Source organism: Lissotriton vulgaris, chromosome 2_1 (assembly GCF_964263255.1).
Source record: "Lissotriton vulgaris chromosome 2_1, aLisVul1.2, whole genome shotgun sequence".
Classification (NCBI taxonomy): Eukaryota; Metazoa; Chordata; class Amphibia; order Caudata; family Salamandridae; genus Lissotriton; species Lissotriton vulgaris.
The window spans coordinates 832,274,059-832,296,249 of record NC_141687.1 but is presented as its reverse complement, the minus strand read 5'-3'; the positions used below and the strand labels follow the sequence as shown (position 1 = coordinate 832,296,249).

Genomic DNA, 22,191 nt, shown 5'->3' with positions numbered 1-22,191 from the left:
GTTTCAGTTGGTTTCCCATTTGTGAATTCCGTAGTGCATTTTGCTCAGGAGATCAGCAAAATAGTTGTCCAACCCCAGCAGATGTTCTGCCTGTTGATGACTTGATGAATGATTGCCCAATGCCAAGTCTTTTGTGAAAACTTTCACAGATGTGCAGAGTATTTATACCCGTGCATGTTTCTGTATATAGAAAAGAGTGGTCATGTTGTCTGTTCAAATGAGTGTTCTTCCCACACTTCATTGTTTTGAAGTGTGGGAAGAAAAGCTTGATGGGCCAATTATAATGCCATTAGTTACAATACACTAATATGAAGGGCTTTCTCCTGCGGTGATCACCAACTTTGTACAGTTATGTTGCCTTAGTAAGCTCCCCAATTATTTACTGAGTAGTCTGTTTTTGGTCACCTGCGGCTGTGGGTCAAGAAAAGATTTGCCCTGTAATAAATTATTTTTGTTTCACCATTGCAGTGTGCTCCATCAACACTAGTTTTTCCCACCTCCCTGTCATCTGAGACCATTGTCTGGTGAGGCATTCCTGCAAAGTATGCCCAAGTAATATTGCATTGAGGACTAGGACAATACAGGATACGATTATTCTCAACAGTTTCATTCTCATTGTCAGAGGACTTACTAGCTGGTAAAGCGAAGGAAGCCTTTGAAATGACATCACCCTCTAGTTGGCTGGATAAGCCTTCCCTGTAAATGCATTGAGTGTGGCTCCTAGAAAAGCTTGTCTGCTGTGAACTCCGGTGTGATTTTCTTAGCATTTATTCTGAAGGTTACTTTGTCTAGAAGTTGAGCATATTGCCGGCCGTGAAAAAGAGAGTGCTTCTGACGTGTTCCCTCTCCCAGCCAATCATACCAAATATGGAAACACATGAATGTAAATGTGCCGCAAGTGCGCAGATACTACAGGCAGACGTTTTGTAAACACTATTTGTAGGAAACTGTTTTTTTTGTTGCAGTAGTCCCACACCGGTTTGCCTAGTGTTTGATGAAACTTTGACTGAAGAGCACTGTGTTCCTGCAAACCTGGTCCCCAATGCCTGTGCTTTTTACCCTGAACAAGACAACTGGTCACTTGATCCTCAAGTGACCAGTCCTTTAGCACCATTGTAAGTCCCTAGTAAGTGGTACCTCTGGTACCTAGGGCATAGGTACTAAAGAGGTTCCTTAAGAGCTGCAGCATATTGTGTGCCACTCTAAGGGACACAATTAAACAACCAGAAAGCCAGTTTGCAATTTGAAAGAAATTACCTACGCGCAAAGAATTAAACTGAGTGCGGGGTAGTGGCACATGAATTCAATCTTTTTTATTTCTGTAATTGATTTTCGAAACGAATAAGTTGGTTCAAAGTTTACCAAAAAATTCAACAATTTCGAACACAAACAATACAAGGACCACTATTTATAAAAATGACATTTTCTTAAAACAAACGTTGATATCACAATGATTACAAACAAGTTAAGTGAAAAAACATCCTAACATACCAAGTTGATCAACATTTCCAATCATCACTCATTCTCTCACACACAACACACACTCACAACTATATGTACAACTGTAATGTCACAAATTAATTCTTTGGATACAAATAAATGGGGAAAAACAATAATAAGGAAAGCACCATAGACAGAAATTCTGAAAAATACAACTCAGCCTATTCTCATATTTTACAACAAAAGAATGATTAGATTTGATGGTCTTATGGTGACGTAGAATGGTCTAAGGGACACAGCACCAAACTCAAACAGACTGCCACTGCAGGCTGTGTGACAAGGTGCTCTAAAAAATGAAAACACGACATGGAACACACTAGTGTGCCATATCCCATAACACTACACGTAATATTTGTAAGTCACCCCTACAGCAGGCCTAACAGCCTTATGGCAGTGTGCATTATATTACATGTAAGCATATATTTGCAAGAGCAGATATGCCCATGTCACTTGGACTGACAGTCCAAGTGAACAGGGAAGCCATCTTAAGGTACATACCGGGCACTGGTTAAAAAAAAAAAGTTACCCAGTTACAAAATGGCTTCAGTCAAACAGATGGTGTTTGGTATCAAACACCTCATATTAATAAGCCCATACTAATTCCACTGTTGGACTTTTTAAATACATGCACCCAGAGGGTACCTTAGAGGTACCCCCTGTATCCTACTAGTCCGCTAGTGTGCTGGTGGTCAGGTTCTGTCCAGCCTGTCACCAGAGATGCGTTTCTGACCCCCAGGGATGAGAGCCAACACTCTCAGGAGGTCTAGAACAATGCCTTCTCTGGCAGGAGGTGTTTTCACCTCATCCATACAGGAGGGCTCGTAAATTTGCATGTCAAGGCAGTGAGCTTCAAAGAGCACACCGCCTTTGATATGCGACCCAGGCTTCCCCAGACAGGGGAAATGCCACCCGCAGCTCTCGGCCCATCTGGCACCAGGACAGGTGGGAAAATTAGCTATGCAAGAGGCGTGTTGCACTGTCAGGCTGGAAACACCTCTAGGGTGAACTGCTTTAAGTGAACACAAAGTTAGGAATTCCACAACCCTGTATGTGGTGAAATTAGGAATTCTGGGACAGGGTGAGCCCCATTCCTCAAACGAAGTAATCATCTAGTGGGTGTAGTGACCCTATGAGTAAGTAACCCATTGGCTACTAGCCCTCACTCCCCTTAATGACCCTAAATTGAGTATATAGGGGACCCCTGATACCACAAAAGATTTTGACGGACACAAAAAAAGGAGCGGACAAAGAACACTGTTGACCCGAGAACGGAGGAGTGCGCCCGACTTGGCACCAACCCTGCCAGTCTGCCTGCGGCACCCGACCCTCGTGGAACAACTGACTCGTCCTGCTACTGTGCAGACTCCTAGAAATCCAGAAGGCTGCCAGTGCTCTGCCAATTTTGAAAGAAAATCCCTTGGAGCAGAGGAGCTATTCCCCTGCAGCGGCAGGCACCAAAGAAGCAATGCCCAGTAAACCGACCTGCAGCCTATGGGGACTACCGACAGGGCAGCTGCCCAGGTAGTGGTAGCTATGCTCCTACAGGTCAGATCCATTCTCCCTCCAAGTGCGGCATTGCCAGGACCAACAAGAGCCGCACAACAATTCATGGGGTACTGGACCCCTTGCATAACCCAAGGCTTGTTGTGTCCAGTCCATACACCAACACCATGGAAAACCAACCTGCAAATTGAGGGACTTCACGGACAGTGAGACCCACAATGAGAGTGGCCCAACTGTACTGTTTTTCCCCTTCTGCAGAAACCAAACACAAGCATTGAGTCTTTGACCGCCACTACGAGACACCTCAGGGTACCTATGCACCTGCGCTCCACAGCCGAAGTCCAAAGGAGATGACAGTGCCAACGGGGTCCCCAGACCCACAGGAGCTAAAACAACCCTTAGGTTTGCCAAGGCTGGACTTCGTCATTGCCTCTTTTAGTAGGCCCCCTCCAACCACAAGTGGCTGGCACCAAACCTGATGCCAAGAGACACCACTGCACCGAGCCCAACAGTCTGAGGAGAAGTGGACCAAATACGTCCCTACGTGCCCGAGGATCTCAAGGGTCGAGGACCCCGAGGGTTCCACCGGACTGGTCCCCCAGTCCCAGCTAGCAGCCTCTTTCTGACCGGATGGAACACACTGAAGTGACCTGTGGTGTGGCTTTAGACCTTGCCGCATACTCACGTTAAGTCGAGAACAGTCCCGTAAGTCGCTGTTAAGTGTTTGAATGTAGTACATGTTTTTCCTCAATAGGATAACATTACCGCTCCCAAAAATGAAACTGCCAACTTTTAAAAACTGTATAAATAAAACTCGAAAAGTACGTACCTGATTCTGATGATCTTTGTATCTAAATTCATATAAATGTACAAATTATTTTTATAACTTGGTGTCGGATTTCTTTAATTAATGTGTCTCTCATGAACGGTCTGTGTGTGCAATAAATGCTTAGCACTACCCTCTGATATGCCTAACTGCTCACCCACACTAACACAAAAGAAACATTTGGGGGTGTCTTTTGTGCCTCTATCAACTGATCGGGGTTTGCCTGTAAACTGATTTGGGGTTTGCTTGGATTCTTAACAGTTTACCTCTTTTTTGCCCACTATATGAAGAGCCAGCTTCCTACACTGAGCGGTCACTACTCCAAAAGCCAGGACTATGAATTCATAATGAACTCCACTTACCACAAACTTCAAGTACTGTAAATGTGCTTGATGAATGGCGAGGTGAAAGTATGGATCTTTCAAGTTGTCAGTAGAGGGATGACATTTGGAGGGTTACAATTTTGAAGTGATTGCGATTGATGTGATGTGGATTCGGAAATAGAAAGAGTGCTCTACTTGACCCTTTTCATGTGTTGGCATTATCTCACTAGCCCCTTTTTGTAAGAGAACCCTGCCCCCTCTTCTGAAAGGATGAGATGATCCTTTTTTTATTTTGTGAGGATCAGGCAGATTTGGATAGATGGTGTGAAACTCCAATCATTTTTATCGGGTGACAGTGGATAACACCGATCTGAGGTCATCTCCTTCCGCTGAGGAAGGAATAACCTCATTTTCCCCCACTAAATGTTTTGTGAGTGGAGAAATGAAACAGTGGCCATTGTATGAAGGTGGAGGTGCCTCTAACTTGCCATAAAAACCCATCTTGAGTACTGTGGCTGTCTGCTTGATTGTTCTCCCTCTTGGAAGGATTGCTTTTGGTTGATCTGCCTACTAGTACTATAGTAGACTATATCCTGGGTTTTGTGCTTCTCATGACTGTTGTCTATGAAATCCAGTACTTTGTTGATGTCAGAGGACATGCATGACATTCACTGTGTTTGTATCTTTATTGTCTGCAACAATTCAAAGCCAGAATGTTGTCTTAGCAAGACAATGGTGTTGCAACAAATGTTGGTGTAGGATAGGTTTTGCCCTCATCAATTATTTTCTTCACTCTCTGTATGTTTGTGGGAGATGTGGCATTAAATCTTCACTTCTTCACGTTGATACCAGTTATAACTTGAGAGGAAGGCCATTGAATCTCAATAGACCACGCCATGTCGCCCCTTACTGACATGCATACCAGGAATGTCAATCTTCTTTAGTTGTCTGTTGGGATGCATCTCCTGTTCACTGTATTAGTGCGCATTTTCTTGCAGTATGGACCACAAATAAATCGGGTGGCACAGGACCACTAATGAAAATAAGATTATGTGGAGCTAGTTTTTTTATCGTCTCCCCACTCTTGGAGTTACTCCCTTGACTTTAACAGGGTCTTTGAAATTTTCCACTGAACACTTCATCATTGGCAAAAATTCTCTAATACGTTATGTCTTTTAGGCAGTCATACTCCTCTTCGTGCAGCTGAACGTTGTGATGAGGTGCTGCGATGGTATTACTATACGATCAGCAGATGTATCAACATGTGACAAAACTTTGACTAGATATGGCTCAAGGGAAGAGTCATCCTGCACACACAGAAGAATTGTCCCTTGTACCCTGTTGCTGCTCAGTGGGTCCTGTGTCCTCATATAGTGGCATTGGGTTTATTGTGGATTTTGCGTCCAAGTCAAAATGTGCACAATGGATGTCGTGCGATGGGAAGGTCAGTGAAGGACAACCAGATGGGACTGCATCAGCCTTACTTTTCTTATTTAGAATAGCATTCATTTCTTCTAAATTGGGCTCTTCAAAAGTAAGTAAATCTGTACTTTCTTTGGCCTGGCTGTGTAGACTGTAGAGTTCAAGCAACACTATGATCTGTCAATATGTCAAAGTAAATTGCCCTCTGCTTCCCATCTGCCTGCGGTAAGGTCCGTGGATCTGCTGATTACATGCTCAGGGTCAAAGTAGTTTTCCATTTTAAAGCAGGCTTAGACAGTTAGGGCATAGGTGACTCACTGCAATTGTTTCATCCACGAGGCTTATCAGATTTTGAAACTGTCTTTTGGTGTTGAATGTCTTCAACTCCTGTTGGTAGTTCCAAGTGCTGTTCTTTACAGCTCCGGCATGTTAGGCAAGGCGTGTCGCTCTAGGGGCCATTCCTCAGCATTGATGTCTAGCTCCTTTCAAGGTGAATCTCCAGGGGGAAGTTCCTCTATGTGTGAGGGGAGTGTGTTATTTCGCAGCCATGGGTGTTTTCCCGGTCTCTAGACCCTAGTCCCGGGTCTACTGGAGACATCTATTATCCTGAGTTGGAATCTTAGGGGGCAGGTACAGAAACTGGACTCCACAACACAATAAGGAGTTGATGGTTCACTGGGTGATCTTTGGTGCGATCAGTATAAAAAATGAGGGCTCTTTTTGGGTCCAAATTATGGAATTTCTCCTTATCCATAGAAGGTAGAGCCAAAAAATTGGGCAGTGTTATGTTCAGGCCTTCATGAAAAGGAGTGCCCACATCTGGCAGAATAGAGGCATGTATCTAGAGGACTAGTTAATCTGGGTAGAAGCTGGTGTATGGAGGACTAACAAACGGAGCTTGAAGCTGGTTGTCCTTCCTGGTCAATGTAATGGCTACAAGAAAGAACGTTTGTTTTTTTGTTTTTTCTAGAGTTAACAGCCACAAAGGTTAACTGTGCAAGCACTCTTCAACAATGTCTAGACTAAATTGAGATCGCACTGTGGCATAACAAATGGAGAGCGAAAAAAGAAATGCTGTAAACCAGTGATTCCCAAACTGGGGTCCGTGACACATTCCCAGGGGGTCCGTAGGCAGCAGTTTTAAAAGCACTGCAAAATTCCTTTCATAATCAGCAGTTTTTGGGCAGCAATAAAAGTGTCAAGATTACTCCGGTGATTAATGTACATGCTGGAGAGAGATGGGGGTTTTGTCCAGTGGCAGCTTTGACTCATCTAAGGAAGTGCAGATGGTTAATATGCCTGCTGCAAAGAATGTCTAACATGCATTAAAAAAAGTATTTTATTTTGTGCATAGCTCAGTGGGTTTCTGCTTTTGCCACAGAGAATATTTTGTTATTGTGCAGTTCACAAGTTCCAATCGTAATCTATCACAGTGAGCTATACACCGTCATCAAAGAGCTGCAAGCAAACTGCATGGTACAAGTTAGTAAGTTATGCTTTTTCCCAGTCTTTCATTATCCCTATGCTGCAGAAAAGGTTTGTTTGGTAGAAATAAATCCACAGGGGTTAACGCTAACCCCTGTGTTATATTCTGAATCCTAGTTTGTGCTTCTCCAGACCAAGCCCTCTTAAAAAATGCCTACAAGTATGGATGACAAGTGAATCCTACACCTTGTAGTCCCCTTTGCCTTATGTAACATTTTCTATTCACTGATCTACACATGTATGATTCATTGTCTCTGTAGGTGAGTGATGTAAAGTGCTCTGACACCCTACAGTGGTATGAGAGGTGCTTTGAAATAAATTAAATACATGTGACAGTGGGGCTATGGAGAGATGAGAGGCACTATTGGAGGCTAGTAGTGAGGGAGTTGTTGAAGATTGTCAATCATTGAAGATTGTTGAATCCTGGTGCCTAGTAAGGTCATTATTTACTATGCTTTAAAAGCTAATACAATTCAATATATAATGTCAAATGTGTTGTAAAATGCACCATTTCCTCCCTTTTTTCTTGGAGGAGAGTCCCCCAAAGCCCCCTTTGTATTGGTTAGGCTCACTCGCTGCACTTGGTGTGCACTGTACAGGGACTGATCTGACAACATTTGCCAGAGCGGCTTTAGGTTTGCAGTCCATCCTTGGCAGGAGGAGGATGCTTGGGCAGCGAAATGCAACCAAACAATGAACAGTTAGCCATGAGATGCAGCACCAACCTTCTCAAGATTTTTTGATTTTTAAAAATATTTTTAAAATAAAAATACTAACAACTTTAGTAATTCAAGTCTAGCTGTTGTTAGATGTGCACACAAGTGTGCTTATTTTTTCCGAATTACAGTTTTAATGTTTGAAATTTAAATCATACAAATTGCTTGCGGGTCCCCGGCTTCCAGTAGTGACTCAATGGGGGTCCTCAGGAGTGAAAAGTTTGCGAATCACTGATGTAAACCCTTCAGAAACAGGTGACTTGAACAAAGAGGGTTGGTCCGGCAGTCGCAGAAAAGCAGATACATAATCTTTAACAGTGCCCAGACCAAGGTTTTGCCTGACTAACAAAATAACAAACAGTAACAAATCTGACAAGGACACAGAAAGGGGATCCACCTGGTACATGGAACATCAAGACACAAATGTATCCCAAACAGCAGGTGTATACTATCTTGGAGGAGAGGGGGTGTTCCACCAGGGGCTTGGCATGATTTGGAAACAAAGAACTAAAGAGCAGGTATTAGCCATTAGAGATGATCCAGAACTATAAAATATTATGAACATATACCTATATGTTTTCCCTGGTGAGTTGGTGAGGCTATTGGGGTTCAAACACAAGATCATTATATGTAGGTGGGGGCCAGGCCTGTCAAGAATAAGCTTGGAAGTGTGTCTTTTAATATTTCCAAAGATCTAGAGAAGGAGCTAGACATGCTGTGCAAAAGGGGTATAATCGAACCAATTGAGTCTTCACTGTGGTTGACACCCAGGGTAGTGGTTCGCAAGCACAATGGGGAGTTGAGGGTGCGTGTGGACCTTCGCTTTTTAAATAGAGAGATAAGGGTAGACTCGCATCCATTGTCCAACATCTCAGTACTGTTGGCAGGATTGAAAGAGGCCAACGTTTTTTCCAAGCTGGACTTACCATCAGCCTAGATAGAATTGGCTGAGAAGTCTAAGCATCTTACAACATTTGTGTCCCCTTTGGGAATGTACCAGTAATGCAGCATGCCATTTGGGGTGGCTTCGGCAGCCTCTGTATTTCAGAGAGTTACGGTTAACATGCACAGAGGTATAAATGGAATATCTATATTCCAGGATGATGTCATGATCTATGGCCAAAACAGACAAGGTGTTGAACAGATTTCAAACACGAGGGGTTGTACTCAGGATAGATAAATGTGGTTTCCCCACAGACAAAGTGGAATATGTGAAACACTTAATTGCCAGTCAGGGATTTGAGGCTAAACCTGGCCTAGCGGAGAGTATTAATCAGGCTAAATCACTAGGTTGACAAGCATAGTTTTAAGTCAATTCTTGGCTAATGCGAGTTTATTCTAGGTTTGTACTGAATGTACCGTGTTGGCATACGCAAGGCCCTGCAAAGGAAAAACTTAAGCTAAAGTGTTAACTTTGAAACTGTGAATAGTGCACAATCTAAATAAAAGAGCAGATATTGACATACTACTCTTCTCCCTAAACAGAGAAAACAAAATCTGAAATCCTTTTGACCCCTAACAAGAAGTCCTGAGGAAGGTGCCACAGAACTAAATGTATTGCACCGAAACGCGTCGACGCAACTTTAAGTAAAGAATCCAAGTGAAGCCTAGTACACACTGGATGTACATGTATCTATGTCACAGTTGTCTACGATAGTGAATATAATCCTAGGCCTTTGGATCTAGACATCAATAGTGGTAAAAATATCCAGGTGCCACAGTCACAATAGGGGTTTATTACTTTGTAGTGTGTTGTGTATTTCTAACTGTTTATGAATTGTAAATGTGTCATGCATGTATTTCTTTGCCGTGTAATTCTTATTTGCTATATTGTCTGTGTATTTAAGATATTGATTTCATGCATTTTAACTGTTCAAGGAATAGATCTTTGAAATTTTTAATTTTAATTGTTATGCTTTTTTATTGTTCAATGTATGAACTTTTATTAAAAGGAGATTGTTAACGAATCCTACTTTTCTGTGGAAATTATTACTAAACTTCACTCCATAGTACAGTGAATCATAGTGTCCTGCTATTTAAAATGTTCAATTGTATCTGTAATGGTATTGATATATGAGTCCAACTAGCGTTTTCCAGGGATTTCCCTCTGACTTGTTGTCATTGTGCCCTGTTCCCTGGTGAAAGTGGGGTACCCTCTCTCTTGAAATTTGTACAAAATTATGCAACAAAATGGAGGCTATTGTCGAATACATTACGGAGAGAAGTTGCGTTTGAGTGGCACACATAGCATCAAGAAGTGTTTGAGTGGGTGAAAGAGCAATTGACATCACCCGGAGTCTCAAAGAATTATGATCCAGAGTTCCAATGTGTCTTTACTGCTGATGCAAGCAATGCGGGGTTGGGTGCAGGGCTCAGCCAGTTAAAAGATTCTCAAATTCAGAATACTGGACTTTGCATCTCCAGTTTTGTCGGACACAGAAAACAATACTCTGTGATTGAGAAGGAGTTGTTAGCCTGGTGGCTGGGAAATAAGTGTTGGGCAAATACTTTGTGATTCAGACCGATCATAAACCCTTGATCTACATCCAGAGTAGGAAGAATTCCAAATGTTTTACACCAAGCATCACACAACTCTCGACTAAATTGTTTCAATTTGACTTTGCACCGGAATACATTCCAGGTGTGAAAAATGGTTGTGCTGATTTCTCATCACGTTTATCAGATTGGGTAGAGGATGACAAGGAATTGAGTTGTGAGGAAGACAGAGAATTGCATTGTGGCACCTGTTGATTTACCCTTAGTTGGAGCTTTTACGGAGCAGGATTGGTGGAAGTCGCTTTAGGCCTGGTCATTAACCCCTTCGACGCTGATGACGAGCTGGGCTCGTCATGGCGTAGCCCGCTCGCACGCTGATGACGAGCCCAGCTCGTCACGTAAAGTGCGTTTTTGAAAAAGTCAGCGCAGGAGCGGAATTCCGCTAGCGCGCATGCGGTTAAATATATTGGGACAGGTTGGCCAAATGAGAGAAATCTTGATTTTGACATGAAGACATTCGTCAAGGTAGCAGAGGAGAGATCAGGGGAGGATGGTTTGCTATTAAGGACTGACAAGTTTGTTTTGCCCATTGCTTTGAGAAATACCATCATTGTGGGTACCAATGAAGATCAGTTAAAGGATACTATGACTAAAAGGTGTGTGAGGTTGTCTTTCTGGTGTCCTGCTAAGGATCGTGAAATAGCTCAAGTGGTCAAAAAATGCGTGATCTGTTCCAGCTGTGACAAGCTTATGAAATTAAGGACTCCTTCCTTGTGTCCCATCGAATTACCCACTGGACCTTGGGAAAGAAATTGGTATTAAATTGAATTGTTGCTTGGGAGAAGGGCTACCACATGTTTTTGACCTGCATGGATGAATAAATGGGTAAGGTCTGTGTGAGAAGTTGGCCCGATATGCAACGTTCGCTATTCTAGCGACCGCTATGTATCGTTCCAACGACCCTTATGGTGTTTGGTTGTAAGTCAACCTATAGACCAGCTATCCTAGTAGCGTGGATACGAGCAGTCTAAGGCTAAAGACTCGAGAGGGCGTGTTAAGCCAGCTGTTTACCACACATGTACCCCTTGAATACCCAGTGAAAGGACACCACACAAGTGTTATGAAAATAAACAGGATATTTATTAAGAATCACAACAGCCCTGTACTCTTTATGAGGACAGGGTACTAAGCACAGACCAAATCTCTTTAGCAAATACTTCAAGTGCACAGTTTAAAAACAAGTGTCCGAGGACACGGAAAGGTTAAGGTCTCGGGCGGACCCGATAAGGCAAGTCGGAAGCGAGGGACTCGGGACCCTAGAGTAAGGAGGCTATGCAGGCACCGAAATGCCGAGTTACCTAGCCACGAGGGCTGCGGCTGCACAAGTCTTACAGGCGTCGGGGTCTTCGCTGACGAGCCAGGAGCCGGAAGAAAGGAGTTGCTGGCCGGCGACCAGTGCTGAATAGTTCGTAGAGATCCAAGCCTGGATCGGAGATTGATGAAACCTGAAAGCAGAGGGGACCAAGTTCGTACTACTAGCCAGTAGTCAGAGGGTACCAGGAAGGCACCGGTTGGCCGTCACCTCGACTAGGTGAGTGGGCGACGCTAGGCTCTGCAGTCTCACGGACCAGGAGGCGTTGTCGGCGACCACGGTGGAGGTGCGAGCTGTCCCACGAAGGATGATGCTGTCGGCGTCGCTGGGCCCAGGATGGGGCAACAAGCCTTGGCAGATCTCAGGGCCACGTGGTGGGCCTAAGATGGCGTCTTGAGTGGACCAGGAGGGTCCGGGGTGCTTCTCGCAAAGATGGAAGCAAGGGCCAGTCTGGAGCAACCAGACCAGCAGTGATGATTCTCGGATGTCGTCACAGAAGGGCACAAGCCAGCGGCGAGTGACCAGACAACGTGCTGAGCAGCGAGCAGAAGGGCCCCACGCAGATCGTGGAGATGCTGGGAGACTGCACTTCGGTGCTAGAGCGGCTCAGGGTCGGGGTTTCTCGGACCCCAGAGCACTCACCAGAGAGTTACCTCGATGGTCGTGCTGGTTTTTAAGAGCGTGCAGGTTCTGATGATGGCCGGTCCCTCGAGGTCTCGTCGCACCCACAGATCACAGCTGAGCTGATGACGTGGGTAGAGGTCAGAGGTGCCAGGGAAGCCGGTTCTCGTCAAGCTGGGCCGTCGGATCCTTGAGGAAGGACTTGCAGCAAACCGCAGAGTTCTTAGATGGTGCCTGCTGATGCAGGGTGACTACTCCTTAGTCACAAGGGAGAAATCTTGAGAAGAGTCTTGAGTGTCCTTTCGTAGAAAGTAGTTCTTGATTCAAAGATGATCTAATTTGGAAGGGTCCCCGCTCCGGTCTTTATCCTAAAGGAAGGGGTGGGTACATGACTAGGTCCTGCCCTAAGGGTGGGACCAGGAAGGGGTGTAGTTACGCCCCTCTCCCCTGCCGGACTTTCCCCAGGCCAGGGCTGTCGCCCCTGGAACTGGTTCTAACCGGCAGATGCGTAGTGAGCACCGGGGTGCCACTCCGCAGTCACCTTCTCGCCAAAGCCCTACCTACCCAGAATACACAAACCCTGTCTGGGACGGTGCGAACAGCGCCCTCGACAGGAAACCCTTTGTCCAAGTGCTCCTCGCTGGAAGGACTCCCAGCAGCAGGAGGTCAGACTTGTGTCTGTGGTGGCAGCATCCATTTTGTGGAGCTGAGGCTTCAGTTAACTTTAACCGGGGTTCACAGTTACGTACATGTCGTGTCCCTCTAGAAGGGCGGAATGTTAACCTCGTCGCCAGGGTTGGTGAGAGGGCAGCATCCCGATTCGTATGACACCTTACTCGACATGTCTTGATAACGCGACACCGAAGTTACCGATGTGGTACGCGTTATCATGGAACAGCCATTGGGTCTTGATTCCGCAAGCTGCAACCGGGCTCGGCTCGGGCCTGAACCTAGCTCACACGAGCCCACGCACTCTGCCTTCAGGATTGTTAAGGCCTGCCATAGGAGTGACTGATAGGAACTCGGGTGTCCATGGTATGGTTAGATATAGAGCTACTATATCTAAAGCGAAGGGTGGTTACACGTCTTCGCCCCAGCTGTCGTGCAGCCAGTTGTGTCAAATTTAAGAGGCCAGCCAGGGGTGGCATAATACATGCTGCAGCCCCTGGCGGCCCTGGGTACACCTATGCCCTGCGTTACGGGGTCTGATAAGGCGGCCCAGTACCAATTGGCAAATGCACCTAGGGTACATCTCGTGATTTAGAAAGAGAACAGCCAGGCTGTGGGTCTGATTAGCAGGCCCACAGCCAGAGAAAGTCGTAAACCAGTGAAACAAAAGCAAAAAATCCGGGTGATCATAGGATTGCAGACCCTACTCTCCTACAGTCTGGACAAGAAAAAATGTCAGATGACGTCAGAGAACAAGTTTCCAGAATGCAACAAAAACAAACAAAATATTGTGATGATAGAAACAAGACGTCAAATTTCAAGGGTAATGATATGGTATGTGAGTGCACACTTATTCATGTCTCCAAAGGGAGAACCAGGTTTTGTGTTCTTGTCACAGGCTTGAAAGTGGGGTAGTGCGAGAGTGAAAGGTGGCTAGTGGTGGAACAGTAAAAGAATGGTGAGTGAATAATGGTAAAAACAAATTGGTAGGAGAAAAGCGAGTTCCTTTGTTTTTTTTTATTCTAAGTTAGTTAGGAGCAGGGGGATGCAGGTTCTCCTAGCCAAAATCTTCTGCTGGCTGAGTCAGAACAAGAACTTGGTCTGAGATGCATTGTTCGAGAAAGAAAGGTATGTGCGAGGTTCAGAGAAAGTGTCTAGTCCAGAACACGCTTTTAGATTAAGATTAAATGATCTTTTGACCCATTTTTTTTCAATTGCACTCTTTTTAATCAGTTTTTATTTATCATTTCTATATTGTTATTTACTATGATAATAGTGAACATGTGCCTTTCCTTTTCAATGGTAGAAGTCTGTTATACAAATGCTGGCATTAAATCCACATTACGCCGCTCAAAAGTAAAGAAACAAATACAGAAAGCTTCTTTGGAGAGTGACAGACATGGACATATCCTATCATTAAGAAGAGACAGCAAAATTAAAATATATATAAAAAAAACAGGGAACTTATCACTTTTGACCAATTAAATACAAAAGAGTAATTGATTAGATAGTAGCTTGCCTAAACCTTGCACAGAATGTGTAAGTAAAAGAAGGTTGAATATTTCAGCACAAAAGGTGCCACAGTCGTAAGCAATCAGGAGTGACTGGGGACAGACCCAGACTGAATCTTTTTAGTTGACGATAAAAAAGTACACCTTTATAAAAAAAAAAAATATATCGAACACTGTTAATTCCATTGCACCAATATGCTGAAACTTTTTAGTGTCAAAAACATTGCTGCCAAAAACCAAAGGAAGGTTTAGAATAAACTACTATCTTAATTAATAGCTTGAAAAAAAGATGATTCTGAGCCTCATTTAGATTTGGGAGGGAACCAAAAATCTTCCGAATTCTTGAACAAACACTAAATACAGAGTAGAATCCATCGGCTAAATTTAATTCTACAATACTATCCTATGGTTGGTGGTGGATTCTGCTCCAAATTTAGAGTTTCCTCCAGAAATTTGAGGATGTTCAGTTCCCTCCAAACTCTAAATGAGATAATGAGGGATGTAGGCGCATGAAAGTCCAAAATTCAAAACACCTTGTTGAGAATACAGTGGCTAAACAATGTGGGGCAGCTCTAAATCTGGACCACTGAACTGGTACAAAAAATAAATAGACATTATGGACGTGTTTCAATGTGAAAAAATAATATTCCTACAGGCAAGTAACTTTCCTTCTAGCAGCCCAAGAGACTGCAGCATTTCAGAAATGTGCAGTTAGTATTTCTCTGCAGCTTTTTCATTTTACAGTGAGGACATTAAGCAGATAAGCATCAGGTCTCAGAATTATGCCAGTGGCAGTAGGCCAGGAATACCGTGGGTGCCAGAAGTGTCTGACAGTGCGCACAAATGAAAAAAAGCAATATCTTGTTTAGCAAGGCAAAAAAACAATGTACCGCAGTTGTGAAGAAAAGTGAAAATGGACAAAGAAACTATGATACTGGCAAGAGCATTTCAAACTGATGTGCTGAAAATCTGGCTTAGCTACAAAGGCTGGAGCGGACTGTGCTCATTTAGTGTTGCTGTAGTGTAATAGGGCCCAAGTATGGATGTACTACTAAAGTGTGCTGCTACATAAAGAATTTCTGGGGCGGACTACTGCAAACCTGAAGAACATTCAAACAAAACCTTTGCATGGGCAAAAGAAATAACATGGAAAATGTAGGTCTTCAAGCAAATTGGAAAAGAGATTCAAGAAAAGAGGGATACACCGTTGCAGAATCCAGTCAGACACAACAAAAAGAGCAGTGAGAGAGAGCAAGCCTGCAGCTAACAGAATAAGAATACTGTGCAGAGCTAGATTCAAATTCATAGGAATGTTTAAGATGAACAATGTGGAAAGCTGTCTTGAATAAACTATGGTTAAATGCGGGGCACTCACCATTCTGCAATGCTCTTGTGCGAGCGGATCACTGATGTCTCAATGTCGATGGGGTGATAACGCATGCCTCTCAGCTCCAGTGTTTCATCCAATGATCCCACCACATACAAAGCATCATGTCTCTCTGGAAAGAAATATATACATTGCCAGTCTCCACAAACATACTATTGTTACACTGAGATAAATATATTAATGGTACACGGCAATAAATGTCAGCAAGATGATGTACTTCTTCCACTGTACTGCCTGTGCTTCATTCTATAGTAATTGCGGATGTGTTTACAGTCTGATAAGTGTTGTAACTGATCACAAAGCTCCAGCATCTGCTCTGCACACTGATGGATCTCAGGGCTCTGGTGTTTGTTCTCTGCAGTTACTGGTCCCACAAGTCTGGTGAGAACCCAGTACAGAGACTGAATGACCATCTTCTGTATATTCTATACAGCCAATGATCTCTTGTCTCTAGTGTTCTGTGGAGTGACTGATCACATAGTGTGCATGTGCTTTTTAGTATAGTGATTGATTTAATAACTCTAGTGTGTGTTCTGTACACTGATGGGTTTCTGATCTCTGTTTTATTCTGTACAGAATGTGTTTTTCATGGCTCTATTGAGTTTTCTCTACACTGACTGCATTACTGTAGATTTTCTCTATAGGGTTTCAATTTTATATGTGATCAAGCCCATAGCTCTGATCTGTTTTCTGTACAATGGTCGATCAAGTATTCTGAACAGAGTGATTCAACCGGCATGTGTTTATTGTGCAGTGACTGATTTCTTGGAACTTTTCTATACAGTGACTGATCCCAAGTCTCTGGGATGTACTGTGGACAGAAAGTGATCCTATAACTGGTGTGTTTGGTCCTGGGTACATGTTCTGTAGTGATTGAACCAACAGCCTCAGCTTGTCTCCTGTACAGTGAATAATTCAAAAGCTGCCGTTTGTCTTTTGTACGAGGTCTGATCCCATAGCTCTGGTGTGTTTTCTATATATTGTGGATTCCTCTTCTCTGGTGTTCCATTCAGAGATTCATGCAGTAGTACAGATCTAGTGTGCACCGTCATGTGATTTATTGCATGGCTGTACATGTTCTACACAGTGACTGTTCAGAATGATCAACCCCTGAGATCTGGTGTGTTTCTTCTTTACAGGTGTTGACCCTTGATCTGTACAGAGATATATGCTCTGGGTTTGTGTCCAGCACATTAATTTTCTGCATGGTGATTATTCCTATGCTTCTGGTGGATCAAAGGTATAGCAATTAATGCCATGGCATCTCTAGTAGTCTGCACAGGGATTCATAAAATGGCTCTAGTTTGCTTTGTATATTGATTTCACACTCATCCCTGTTCTGGTCTGCACACCAGCTGATGCCAAAGCTCTGTTGTGTTCATTATGGTGGCTGGTCCAAGCTTCTGTGCCAAAGAAGTTCTGACACTGATTGATCTTATTGCTGTGGTGTTCCATACAGTGATTGCTACCATAGGTCTTGTGATCTGTACAGTGATTGTTCCCACTGCTTGTCACATGAACCCATTTAAGTTCCATACATTTCTGATTTCCAGTTTAATGGACTTCAAAATCTTCTTACCTCCACTGGCATCAGTCAGTTCTGTCCTGCGGAGGAAGCCCAGGTAACCTGTGCGGGCCCAGACTGTCTGTGTGTCCCCAAAGCTCAGCCTGGCATTGAAGTGGTCTGCATGTAGTGCTTCTTCTCCATAGACGGTATGGTATCCTGTAGCATTGTGAGGGCTACTCACCCAAATCTGAAAAAGGAAGAACTCTACTTGAGTCGACAGGAATAGAACATCAGTACAATCTTCTAGGAAGCTGACACTGTATATACCCAACCAAAGTAAGGCATAGTGTGCACAGAGTCCAGTGGAACCACATAGGTAGGCAGAGGTAAAAGTATATAATACCTTACTCTCCATTTGTGGTAGTGTGGGTGAGCAGTAAAGCTTTATCAGAAGGTAGTGTTAAGCATTTATTGTACACACTCAGGCAAGAAATGATGTCACACACTCCAAGAATGAACTCAGACCAATTTTGTTTGTATAAAAATATTATTTAGTTATTTTATTTCTAGAACAAAGCCAAGTCTGGTTTAGGTAAGTGAAATAACACTTTGCAAGATGTATGCAGTGAAATACAGTTGAATACAGGTTCAAATGCAGTTGGTTGATTTACAGGCAAGTCAATAATCAAAATTACTTGTCAGTTACTTTGTAGATTAGAGTACACGTTACTTTTTGGATTACTTTTTAAGTTACTTTTGCTACTCAGTGTGATATGCCTAGATATCACACTGGGACATTTTCTGGACAAAAGGTAAGTAATTCAGTTTTTGTACATTTGTAGTTTTTCAAGGTTTCATACAAACCAACTACAAAGAAAAGCAGTCAATGCAATCCCTTGGGAGGAAATTAATTTATCGATTTACAGGTAAGTACTTGATTGAGGGAGCTGGCTTTCTGGGGTTAGAACCAGGGTTCCCCCAGTGTCAAGGATGCACACTCAAAGCACCCTCATCAGCACTAGGGCGGCTAGGTGCAGAGTGCTGAGGCCCTTATGTTAACCAATGGGGGATAGGGTGCCTCCGGTTGATGGCTCCTCACGCGAAGCCACAAGGTTGTGGGAGCAAAGCTCCTAGGCTTTAGCTCAGGGTAAAGGGACATCCGAGTTAGCACACAATGTGCTCCCACAGCGGCAGAAGGGTGGCCGAGTGCAGAGTGTTGATTTGGCGTTGGGTGCCCTGTTGTTTTCAATGGGAGTTTCCGGTTTTGGATTTTGACTGCAGGCTCGGTCCAGGAAGACGTCCGGTAAAAACCAACAGCCGGGCAGGGGCAGGTAAGTTGTAGGGCTCGGCGACGTAGGGGCACCTTGGGTTCTTTTCTACAGGGCGCAGGATGGCTGGATACAGGGGTGTCTTTTGATGTCGGATTTCCCCTTACCAGGCCACTCGTGGTGGGGGAGGCTCCATGCAGAGGCTGCAGGCAACGTTGGGGAGTCCTGGAGGGACCAACCCATAGTAGACTCAGGCTCTGGAGCGCTGGGGGACCTTGCTGGGACCAGAGGGCCACCCGTATTCGGGCCGTAGGCGTCAGGTGCAGTGGTGGTTCCAGGCGTCAGGTTTCTTTGTCCTCAGCAGGCTCAGAGTTTGTCTTGGGAGTTTCTTTTGAACAGAGCTGCAGTTCACAGGAGATCCAGTCTTTGTTGAAGGCAGTCAGTTCTCCCATGGGTTCAGTTCTTCTCTGCAGTCTCCTCTGATGGTCGTCTTCTTTTGTCCTTCTTTGTAGGTTGCAGGAATCTGTCTTCTTGGTTCTGGGCAGCCCCCTAAATACTGTATTTAGGGGGTGTTTTGGGGGTCTCGAGGTCAGTAGCCAATGGGCTACTGACCTCGAGACTCGTGGACCCCTCAAGACTTGTGGGGGAGTAGGCACAATCCCTAATCCTGATTGGCGAGTTGCCACTGAAGAGTGGGGTTGGCATAAGTGGGTTGTGCTAATTATTCCCGCTGGTCTTCCCGCCGAAAAGGAGGGGAAACAGGAAGAGGGCCTGCTCCTGATAGCAGGAGAAGCTAGGGGTTGGGTTACAAAGGCAGCAAGGCCTTTGAAGCACCTCTGCCACAGATGGCTCTTCGTGGTCTGGGGGAAGGTGTGACCTCCTCTGCCCAGGAAAGGCTTTGTTTTTGGGCTCAGGGAGCACAGGCTCCCACCCCAGGGGTCAAGAAACATGTCTCGAGGTGGCAGGCTGGTGTGTACCAGTCAGGGAACCCACTAGAGGCTGGTCGTTTTTCAGGAGGCATCTCTAAGATGCCCTCTGAGTGCATTGTAGACTAAAGCCCACAGTGAGATCAGTGTGGATTTATTATGCTGAGAAGTTTGATACCAAACTTCCCAGAATTCACTAACACCATTAAGGTGCTGTGCACTTCGTAATGACAAACTCCCAGACCATATACTCTTTATGGCTTTACTGCACTTACAATGTCAATGAATGTACATAGACACTGTAGGTGTGCAGTGCTCATGCAACTGTACCCTCACCAGTGGTATAGTGCACCCAGCTAGAGGGGTGTCTTACATATACCGTAGGCAGAGGACTGCAGGCATGGAACACAGGAATGTGTGCCAGGTCGACCCTTCACTTATCTCTGCACCAAAACATGCAGCCTGCAATGGCAGCGTGTGTGTGTGTGTTAAGGTACAGGAACTCTAAGGGTGGCACAATATGCCAGTGCCCCATAAACAATGCTCTTTATAAAACACCACGGGCAGGCAATTGCTGCCTAGTGGCTTGCTGCTAATAAGTAAGTGCATTGCACTCTTAAGTATTGTGCGCAGGACAACAACCGGGCCACAGGGCCTCCTGTGTGTGGGTGCTCGCTCGTCCGACAGCGGTTGCAGAGCACCCCAATTACACAGCCATCTTTATTCCCGGCTCACTAGCACACCCACTGAGCAATAACCAATGAGCAGCAGCGCTCTAAACAAACATTATTATTCACTGCGCCTCGAAAATTTCAAACGAGAAGTGCCATACAGGATAGAATGATGGGTGAAATTATGATGAAACCCTATTATAAAAGAAAACCTTAGTGAGTTAGTGATAGGGTGGGAACGTGCCATTAGGGCAGTACAGTGTTTTGGGTTACAAATATTCAAAGCGTGGGGTATAGTCAAATAAAGAGATTGCCATTGAATGACAATGATTTTGGTTATGTGCAGAGCTTCGGTCACCATTTTGTAATTTCTGCAACTAAGCCAGTAAACACAGTTAAGCAAGCTATACAGTAATGAAGAACAAGTTACTTACCTTCGGTAATGATACATCTGTAAGAGACATGGATTAGTTATGCATTCCTCACCTTAGAATTACCCCTAGGCGTCAGACTGAATCCAGAGAATTCTTCTTCAGCAGTAACCCTGCGCGTTGGCGGGTGGCATCGGTCGACTCTGCATTCTTCGTTGGCATGAATGACACTGCGGTATCTACTTAGACGCCACCCCTGCACGCTGACGTCAGTTCTTTACACTACATTCCACGACAGAAGCGTGAGCCATGCAAGACACTGACCACTAGTGTACAAAACTAGGGCCATGAAAGAAAGTCCCTTACCCATGAAGTTCTTTCGGAGAACGGGGAGGATGGGTGGGGCGGTGAGGAATCCATAACTAATCTATGTCTCTTACAGATAAATTGTTACAGAAGGTAAGTAACTTGTTCATCTGAAAGAGACAATTAGTTATGGATTCCTTACCTTAGAATAGATACCCCAGCAATGCCAACCCTGGAGATGGGTCTGTGAACCAAGTTTACACCAGAAAGTCCTGGAGAACTGAACAGCCAAAGAAGGTGTCTCACCGGACTTGGCTATCCAGGCACTAGTATTTGGAAAACGTGTGCAATGAAGCCCACATAGCTGCCTGGCAGATGTCATTGAGGTGGACTCCATGTCCCAAAGCAGTAGTGGCTGCCGTCGCCCTGGTGGAATGGGCGCGCAACCCCACTGGAGGCTCCTTTTTTGCTAAGGAGTAGTAGATTTTTATGCAAAGAACGACCCATCGAGAGTTGGTTCGTTTTTGCACAGCCCAACCTTTCTTGGCGTCCAAGTAGCCAACAAAGAGCTAATCATCCTCCCGGAATTGTTTTGTGCGATCCAGATAGAATGAAAGTGCACGTTTTGGATCCAGACGGTGGAGCCTTTCCTCCTCTTTAGAAGGATGAGGAAGGAGGTGGAAAGAAGGTGGGCAAAGTGATGGTCTGTCCTATGTGGAAAGAGGTAACCACTTTGGGAAGAAAAGAAGGCCTAGTGCGAAGGACAACTTTGTCCGGAAGAACAGTCAGGAAAGGAGGTTTTGTAGAAAGAGCCTGAAGCTCACTCACCCTGCGGGAAGAGGTAATGGAGGACAGTTATGCAGCGGCTCGAAAGGAGCACACATCAGGTAGGTCAGAACCAAGCTTAAGTCGCACTGAGGCATTACGAAAGGAATTGGAGAAAACAAGTGTGTAATGCCTTTAAGGAAGCGATTTACAATAGGGGACTTGAAAAGAGGTGGCTGATCAGGAAGCTGAAGAAAGGCCGAGATAGCCGAAAGATAGCCTTTCAAGGTGCCCAGAGCAGAGCCCTTCTGGGACAAAGAAAGGAGGAACAGGAGAACCTGAAAGAGGGGCAGAAAGGGGATGTACAGCCTTTGCAGCACACCATGCCACAAACTTGTTTCATTTACAGGCGTACACCATTTTGGTGGAGGGATGCCTGGCTGCCAAGATATTGTTACAGACTTTGGGAGGAATGTCAAAAGCTGTCAACTGTCGCCGCTCAATCTCTGCGCAAGGAGGTGGAGGCTGGACATGTTCGGTTGGAGG

At 44.7% G+C, this 22,191-nt stretch overlaps 1 protein-coding gene across 4 annotated transcripts in view; it reads right to left on the bottom strand.

Moving 5' to 3' along the window:
* The window catches only part of DIP2A (DIP2 acetate--CoA ligase A), a 964,533-nt gene that overhangs the window by 15,836 nt on the left and 926,506 nt on the right, over positions 1 to 22,191 (bottom strand). For all 4 annotated transcript variants that reach the window (XM_086956246.1, XM_086956248.1, XM_086956245.1 and 1 more), the window contains 2 exons: positions 17,411 to 17,585; positions 15,820 to 15,943 (listed from right to left, as the gene is read on the bottom strand). In XM_086956246.1, coding sequence (XP_086812372.1) covers positions 15,820 to 15,943; positions 17,411 to 17,585 — 299 coding nt within the window. The remainder of the gene's footprint in view (positions 1 to 15,819; positions 15,944 to 17,410; positions 17,586 to 22,191) is intronic.